Raw genomic sequence first — 9,014 nt, forward strand, 5'->3', positions numbered from 1 at the left:
AAAATCCTGGGCTCTGCCCCTAGACTGTAAACAAACACTCCTACCCCCAAAATTCATAGTTTTCTTTTGGGTAGGGGGCAGATACTGGGAATTGAACTCAGGATCTTATGCTCGGCAGGCAGACGCTATGCCACTAAGCTAAATCCCTGTCCCAAACTTCAAAGTTTTTAAAAACTTAAATTAAAAAAAAGATATTTAATCTAGAAATCCTGATTGTGAAGGAACTGACTTTCATCAGTTCTCAGTTTCACCATCAACCTGCTACCACAGTTGTCCAGAAAGGTCCTGTCACATCAAGATTTCAGAGCAGCCAGTTGTAGCCCAGAAGCCTCTTCCCCATATTCTTTCTGGCTGGGAAGTATCTCCTTTTGCACATGATATCTCAACTTATTTGCTTCCATTTTTAATAGTGACTGTTTGAGGATAGGGTTATAGCACATTGCATGCACAAGGCTCTTTGTTCAATTCCCAGCATTGGGAAAAAATGCTAGTGACTGGTACTGCTACACTGAACAATTTTTGGAGGCAAAAAAGAAAAGAGGAAAGGCAGTTCTGGCCACCACATCTAGAAAAATTAATGTTTAAAAACTGCTCATTACTTGCCTGGCAAGCACAGGGTCCTGAGTTCAATCCCCAGTACCGCAAAACAAAACAAAACAAAACAAAAAAAAAACAAAAAAAAAAACCCCTGCTCATTAGAGGATGAGGGTGTAGGTTAGTGGTAGAATGCTTGGCTAGCATGGACAAGGCCATGGTTTTTTTCCCCTAGTATGCCAGGAAAACAAACAAACAAACAAACAACCTGCTTTCATATTACAAGGCAGCAGAAGAAACTTCAGGCTCAAAGCAGTGGTGAATTTAGTATTTATAATGTAGGAAACAAGAGCAAAAACTTCTGATCTAGTGATTAATTTATTTATGAATGATCACTTCTGTGAGTAGGATTACAGTATTTGGGTATTTTTTTTCTTTTTGCATCCAGCTTAATCTTGACCAAATATTCCTTTATAACTACTTTTTTCTAATCTGGAAAAAAATAAGTCTTGGATCAAACTCTCCTCCATTTGGATGCTTTCCTTAAGTAGCATCAAATGCTGAATCATCAGCAAATATCCCATACCCGTTCTGGGGACAGAGTACCAACCAGCGTTGTTTGATATAAGCTGTGGGATACTACTAGGGGCTTCTGTGGAGGTTGGGAGACTTTAAGACAAATAATGACCACTGATACTTGTCACCTCTCAAACACTATTCTTTTCTTCTTTTAAGCTACACATTGATTATTACAAAGAAAAGAGCTCTGCTGCCTGAACAAGCACAACATATGCAGCCACTCTACTTGGCCTCCCTGGAGATCACACAAGGTCCCACCCAGCACATCCAGCCAGTTCCCCCTTTCCAATCCTCTTTTCTTCCAGTGGGAAAGAACAAAGGGGTTTAAAGCACTTCATAACAAAATTTGCTCAATCTGAAACCAATGAACCTGCAGGCAGCCCAGGGCTTGTCATCCTAGTCTACCCTGACTCCCCCAGGGATTCTGCCCTAGTAGCAAAATCTACCTTGTCCCTATTTTCCAGGTAACCAACTGCCACCTATGGCTCTCGGCAGTTAAGAGAGAAATGATCTGCCTCATCTGGCAACTCATTCACTACACAAACATGGTCACTGTGACCTAGAGCAGGGAGAAGCTGGGTGCAGTTCCTGAAGACACAGCTAGTGCTCAAGCTGGTGTCTGCAGACTCTGGTCCCAGAGTACCTGCCACCCAGTTTCATACCCCAGGAATTTCCTTTATTATGGTTATTACTGGGCAGAGGATAAAGTGAAGATAGAGATTTTGTTCTGTTTAAGGCTGAAAACCAAAGCAAATAATAGCTCTGCAGATTCTGCCTGCTCAGAATGCTGCAGACGGCTCAGGTTACCCATGTCTGACTAAGCCTAATCAAGCAGAATGGCTGGGCCATACTGACAGCTCAACCCAGCTGTTCTGCACCACCACATGCCTGCAGCCTATGATGTCCACATGCATCACACACATCTGTGATGGTAAGTCTCTGCCTAGAAAAAAGCTAGTCCACAGTGCTTCCACACAACTGAAAGTGAAATGTCCACTTGATTCTATGGTATTAAAATGGCCAATATTTATAGGTTAATATTTACAGTACTTAGCCCTTTTCTTTAGTTTTAACATCACCTGAGGTCTTTCCAAGGGTATGCTATTAGAATTTAACCTCACCCTTCTATTGGTCAGCCCAACATGTTTCTTAACTTGCTCAAAAAACTCTCTGTACAACTTCTCTAGAGAGCTGGGGCAATGGTGGGTCTTGACACTGCAACAATCTTCTTTTTGCTTTTGTTTTTTTGAGACAAGGTCTCACTACATAGCTCAGGCTGGCTTTGAATTCACTTTGTAGCCCAGGCTGGCCTCAAACTCATGATGATCCTCCCTGCCTCAGCCTGGGATCACAGGTATGTCTACCACGCCCAGCTACAATCTTCTACATACCCTAACTCATCACTCTTCCTAGTCCTGCCTGAAGTAAGTGGGAATGCAGAAAATTCACTGGCCCTGTACAATCAAGATACTTAACCGAGGCAGAACTACAAAGTTATAATAGCCTTAAGGCTGTGTATCTTGATTCCCATTTTCATACATGTAAAGGAAACCCACCTGAAACCTCTCTTAGGCATTTAAAAGCCCCAAGAGGCCTCACAGAGCAAGTGGTCTGAGCAACAAGAGGGAGGTACCCAGCAAAAGGGAGACAGTCACAGCTCCATAACTGGCCAATGGGAGCATCATTACTTGACTTCTGGAAAGCAGTAATTTAACTCTCTGCAGCAGTGTGACCAGGAGAGAAAAGCCCAAGCCAGGCAGGAGGGTCTGTTTTGCATCCTCACCTGGTGCTTTCGGGGTATATGGTCTTGGTCCAATCCCTCCATATCTCAGATCTAGCTTCCTTCCCACTGAAATGCCTCTAGTCACTGAAGTCTCAAATTCTGGGAGCGCTTGTACCCCTTTATTTTGAGAGTGTGGAGCCTGTTCCGTGGGGCCTAAGTCCACCGAACCTGCAGTAGCGATGCCCAGGGCTTACCATTCAACACTGTCCCGACTCCCTCAGGGCTTTTGCCCTAACAGTCAGGTTCACCTCACCTCAATTCTCAGACAACTCAACAGACCCAGCCTCTTCACAGGCCCAAGAGCCAGAAGCAAACCACAGTAAGTAAGAATGATTCAAGATAACAGTTTCACCAAACAAGGGCACTGACTACGGTAGTTTAAGAAAGAGCCAAATATCAAAATAATTTTTAATTTCAATACCAAAGTCTCTAACCCAGTGTTCCGGGCAACTTCACTGAAAAGGAATTTAACCTCATTTAAAGACGCTTGCTATCATAAAGAACAGCATCGCTCACTGACAGAAAAACAGAATTTCTGGGCTTGGCTTGGAGATCATCTAGGGCAACTCGCTCTCTGACCTACAGAATATCAAACTTCGCGAGGGCGGGCGCCCCAACCAAGGTCCCGAGTGCGCAGGGAAGGGGGCAGCCTCGGGTTTGTTCCCCCGCCCAGGCCCGCGCACCTCCTCCGCCTGCTTGCGCAGCGCCTTCTCGCGCTCGTACTGCGTGAGCAGCTGCTCGTTGTCCTCGCGCAGCAGCTCCAGCTCCACCTCGTGCTCCTGGTTCTCACTCAGCACCGAGTCCAGGTTCTCCAGCACGTTCACCACCAGGGGCATGAGCTCCTTAACCACCTCCTCATCGTAGCAGTGGATGAGGCGCTCGAACTCGCGGTAGATAGAGCCCGCCAGGCCCGACACGCGCTCCGACATCACCGAGCCCGAGCAATAGTCATCCTGATACACCACCACACCGCTCTCGTCCATCTGGATCTCCATCATCGCGGCGGCCACTGCGGCCGCCAGCGCGGCTCGCTCCGGCTGCCCGGGTTCGCAGGCTGCTGTCGCCTCAGGCCTGCCGGCGTCACCTCAGGCCGCAGCTGCAGCCGTCGCAGCTGCTGGCCTGGCCGCACCCGTCACTCGCTCGCCGGAAGTCGCGCCAGCGGAGCGAAGGGGACTGAGCTGCTGCGCGCCCCGCCCTGCGCGGTGATGTCAGAGGAAGCGGGGAAGTTACGCTTCCGGCCGCGTTCTTCCAGGCCCAGCAGTCTACGCGCTGTAGTTCCAGAGGTTGGTACTGGGACGTTTCACTAGGATCGCTTGGACGCGTGACCAGCGTGGTCTACCGCACTTTGTCGCTTCACCCTGCTTTTTTTTTTTTTTTTTTTTCATGCCCACAGAGTTAAATTTAGACGTTCCTGCACTTTCGGCCCCCACACTTGGCCTGTTTTGCCTGTTTCCAAAGCTGCTTTGCGCAGGCGCCCTCCGACCGACCTCCATCAGTAATTTGCGGCCCCAATGTAGATTGCTCTTTTGCCAGGGACACCGTGAACCCTGAACTATTTGGGAGCCTTGCAGCCGTTGTGATTTTCCCAAGAAACCCCATTTTTGATTGATGCTAGCAGAAGTGGTTTTTTTAGCCTTGCTTGTCACCATTTGAAACGCTTCCAGGTTGGTTCAGGTCCTCATCATAGGTACCTAGCAAGTCTTCGGTAGCTGATACGCTAACCATTCACATTTTCCTCCTGATATATAGCTTACTGTGTAAAGATATCCACCCGTACCACTAAAGTCATTGGACTTAAACAGGAATATTTCACCAATACTGTCTGGATTTTGATCCTAAGGGACTTAAATGTTCCAAGTCCATTTCTGAGCCTACAAAGCAAGCTACCTACATATTACCAACCTATTGGGGAAATGGCTTAAGGTGTGGAAGGGACATGGACCATGTCTATAAAATAGTAGTTGGAATCAATGCTACCTACAGTTGCTGGTTTCATATTGTAAAAATTATGAAGGACAAAAGCAAGAGTATAATTCCTAGTGAATAAGTTAAAAACTAAGTGTGTATTTCCAAAGATGTTTTGTATTTATGCTTTAGGCCTTTTTCAGAAATCTAACCCTTAAAAAAAAAAAAGAAAGAAATCTAACCCTTGAAAACTCCTCAGTGGCACACCACAGGGCAGCCTACCACAGAGTGGCTCATATTCAAGCATCAACCTTTTAAAAATCATAAATATAGCAATGCCAGATAACTTATTGGTGCTTATTGAATGGCATAACGTCTACTTCTCAAAGTTGAGCTAAGCTCTTTCAAGTCTTTTTTCATTAGAAGATCTTACAATGTAAAACTGGCACATGTATTTCAAATATTCTGGGGCTGGTGAGATGGCTCAGTGGTCTAAAGCACCTAGTTAGAACAAGCTTGGCAAGGCACAGGGACCGCGGTTCAATAACCCCAGCACCACATGCCAGCCAGCCCCGCCCCCTGGTGGGCTGAGCTGGCCACATACACACAAAAATAAATAAATAAAAAGAATACTAAAATATTCTACTTTTCTTTTTTTTTTTTTTGACTGTGATCTTCTATAAACAAGAAATGCTTAGTGTTAAGAATTGATTGAAAATATATTAAGTTTTGTTATTTGAATATTATAGGTATGTAAACTCAGCAAAATAAGAGTCCAGTAGCCCATAATAGTATTGGGTCTTCCGCTTGACTGGCAACATCAGAAATTGTTGACCTGAGTCCCTCTACTTTAATTTCTAAGTGCCCTAATGGCTGCTTAAGTCACTGGGGTAGTGCCTCTCATTTCTTCTTGAGTTAAATTTCAGATAGCACTTTGTGGTCACATGTAAAACAGGGAATATTTCACTAATATTCTCCAAGAATGCCAAGGATTAAGGAACTAAAAGTTCAGGAAGAATGAACCAGACATCTAGAGTTATGTGCATGCTTGCAAGGTCTTCCTAAGATACATCACAAAGACAAGTAACACCATGTCCAAAGAGCCAGTGTATTTGTGAACTAGATCCCAGACTTAAAGTGTCAATTACTTCACTCTTACACAGGCAGAGTCAAAGGGGCTCAATATTTAGCTTCTGAAGGATTTCATTGTTGATATAAGGCTTGAGCAGTGGTAATATATTTTCAGTGCTTAACCTACGTCTTGGAACTTACTCTACACTTTTAATCATATGTCAGTGAACAAAGATAGTGCTTCAGGTAACCCAAGTTGGCTTTTTTGTGAAGTCTTGGTTTTCATTGAAGCCCCAATCCAATAGGCAGGACAATGTGGCACCTCCTTATAGGGAGACTCTTCAGGCAGACAACTGAAGAGTTTCATCTCCCTAAACCCACATAGTGCTTATAAGGCTTATTAAGTCTGTAGGACATATAAAAATAGCCAGTACATAGAGGAAAGACATCCAACCTGTCCTTGTCATTTCAACCAGCCAATTCTTGTAGTAAAAAAATTCATTAGGGGGCTGGTGAGATGGCTCAGTGGTCTAAAGCACCTACTTAGAACAAGCTTAGCAAAAACAAAGGGACCGCAGTTCTAATCCCCCAGCACCACATGTCAGCCAGCCCCGCCCCCTGGTGGGCTGTGCTGGCCACACACACAATTAAAAAAAAAAAAAAAAAAAAATTCATTAGGGCCGGGGAGATGGCTCAGTGGAATAAGCGCTTCCCAGGCAAGTGCAAGGGCCTGAGTTCAATCCCCGGTACTGGAAAGAAAAAAAAAAAATCATTAATTGATTAATTTGGTAGAGTCTTTGTATGCAGCTTGGACTCATAGTGATCCTTGTGTCTCAGCCTCTCCAGTGCTGGGATTACAGGCATGCACCACCATGCCTGAATTTGTTCACTGGCCGGGCTCCTTGCAGGGCCAGCAAGGCATGTGGTACTGGGAAGTGAACCTGGGCCTTTGCGCTTGCCAGGCAGGCATTTAGACTCCCGAGCTATCTCCCCGGTGCTGTAGTAAATAAATTCGATAAAAGTGTTTTTATGTTTACTGTTATAAAAATTAACAAAAGAGGGCCGAGAACATAGCTCAGCGGCTTAAGCACTTGCCTAGCAAGCACAAAGTTCTGAGTTTGATCCCAAGTACTCCAAATAAATAAATAAATAAAATGAGTAAAAGTAAAAATTAACATAAGTTTTTAGCCATCCTATAGTTAAATAATTGGAGTGATAAATGGCAAAAGACCTAGTTCTTTAAGACAAGTGGTGTGAAAAAAATTATATTAAACTTACAAAACATTAAGTTTTTTTTAAACATTAAGTTATTAATTTTTGGTAGACTACATTCATTCTGCCCAAAGCTTTGAGAAAATTGATTTGTATCTTCTAGATAAATGCGGAGGCAGGATGGGGGTTGGGTTCTTCACCAATGAAAAGCTGTAAGGGAGATTGCAGAGTTCAGGCATTCTGTCTGTAGAATCGACGACTGAGAAAACACAAAACAAGCAAGTACTGAGTTTATCATTACTAAATTTAATTCAACTGTTATACCCAATTCTGCCTTGTAAAAATAAAAAGGTTCCTATCAAAATTACACTATGATGTGAGGACAGATTTCTTGCTTTGATACAGTTCTAGAAAAATGTTGGCACCAAATGCACTTAAAAGTTTTAAGGCTTAATAAAAATACAGAGATTAGTAATTTCTCAATGCAGCTTGGAGCTTGAAAAAAGGTACATCTCTGATGCACAGCATCTTCCTAATCCACGTGACAACACACTGCTGGGCTCACCTGGGCAGGGCCACTTCTGCTCCTGGTGCTGAGTGCACTGCCCAAGCCCTACGCTGAGGATAAGGCAAGATGGACACAGGAGCAAGCCGGGGTTTGCTGCTGCCCATAGGCCACTGCTGTAAGTTGCATTTCCCCATAGAAATCCCTGGCAGTAGGTAGAAACAGAAGCCTCCCTTGCAGTGGGCTGATAACGGGGGCCAGTGTACTAACAGCACATTTCTTGTTGGCAATCAAATTTGGAAGTCACAGATCATTTTCTTGTTAATAGTCACAAACGATGTACATTTTTACTACTAGAATACTTCTTTATGAGTTAAACAAGTTAGTGTTTGTGCTTAAAAAGCTAACCATCATTTAGGACCTTTTTTTTTTTTAAAAAAACAGGGAAACACATGACATTCATATAAATAACTCTGAACCACAATCCACTCGAGTTCTTATAACATCACATTGAATTTGTGTTTCTTGGCTCTAAAGTCTGCAGAACAACTGAAGGAGGAAACTCTTTGGTTGACATAGCCATATACTGAGACCCCTCAATGTGCCAGGAACAGGAAGTAGAGTTTCATATAGCTACTGCAGGCACTTAAAAACAGCTAGGCCAATGTCAGTGTGACTGCACAGAGCTGTAGCTTTTTCTCAATAATGATAAGGTTTCTAACATCTGGTGTGAGCTTTTTAGGCACTCAGAACAGTAGCTACATCATCTGATTCTCTCCTGTCATCTTAAAGCAAGTAACTGAGCCTGGAGCCATTCCAGGGTTACCTTTGGCTGACAAGCAACATGACTTTGGCCAGCTCTGTACCTTCACAAGTGAATGATAGTTGTGACTGTGCTGCCAAACTAAACATCCAAGTAAAGGAGCAGTGTTTTGTGAATATGGCCTAGAGGTTCTACAGAGGTTTTTAAAGGTGGCTCAAGCAACTCTTCCTCTTTGGTATGCCTAAGCAAGGGACTTTTTCTGGAAGGTATCAGAAATGCAGTCCACAGGCGGTATGTGATACTGATTCATAAAAAAACAGCTCTTTTTGATATTCTAAGAAATCAGAAGCCGGGTGTGGCAGCACATGCCTGTAATCCCAGCATTTGGGAAGCTGAAGCAGGAGAATCACTACAAGTCAAGACCAGTCCAAACCCAACCTGAACTGTATAGCAATATCCTGTCTCAAAGACCAAAACAAAGAAAACATAAAACTAAGAACCCAAGGTTCTTAAGTATGCCTTCTTCTAACCAAACACAGGAACAAAGTGACAGAGGAAAAGCTGGGATAAGCCCAGTACTCAGATGTCACAAGGTAGATTTTAAGCACTGTAGAGGCCAGCAGACCTCACATATAGGAAGAGCTGTGGTTGGCAAGGAAACT

General features: G+C 43.9%; 2 protein-coding genes across 9 annotated transcripts in view; both read right to left on the reverse strand.

The window, feature by feature from the left end:
• The window catches only part of Mapk8ip3 (mitogen-activated protein kinase 8 interacting protein 3), a 62,932-nt gene extending 58,878 nt beyond the window's left edge, over window positions 1-4,054 (reverse strand). For all 8 annotated transcript variants that reach the window (XM_004627898.2, XM_004627894.2, XM_004627893.2 and 5 more), the window contains exon 1: window positions 3,580-4,054. In XM_004627898.2, the coding sequence (XP_004627955.1) occupies window positions 3,580-3,894 (315 nt within the window). In that variant the 5' untranslated portion in view covers window positions 3,895-4,054. The remainder of the gene's footprint in view (window positions 1-3,579) is intronic.
• Window positions 1-9,014, reverse strand: part of Jpt2 (Jupiter microtubule associated homolog 2) — a 25,493-nt gene that overhangs the window by 4,990 nt on the left and 11,489 nt on the right. The gene's annotated exons all lie outside the window — the stretch shown is intronic.

This window comes from Octodon degus, unplaced genomic scaffold (assembly GCF_000260255.1).
Source record: "Octodon degus isolate 3935 unplaced genomic scaffold, OctDeg1.0 scaffold00021, whole genome shotgun sequence".
NCBI lineage: Eukaryota > Metazoa > Chordata > Mammalia > Rodentia > Octodontidae > Octodon > Octodon degus.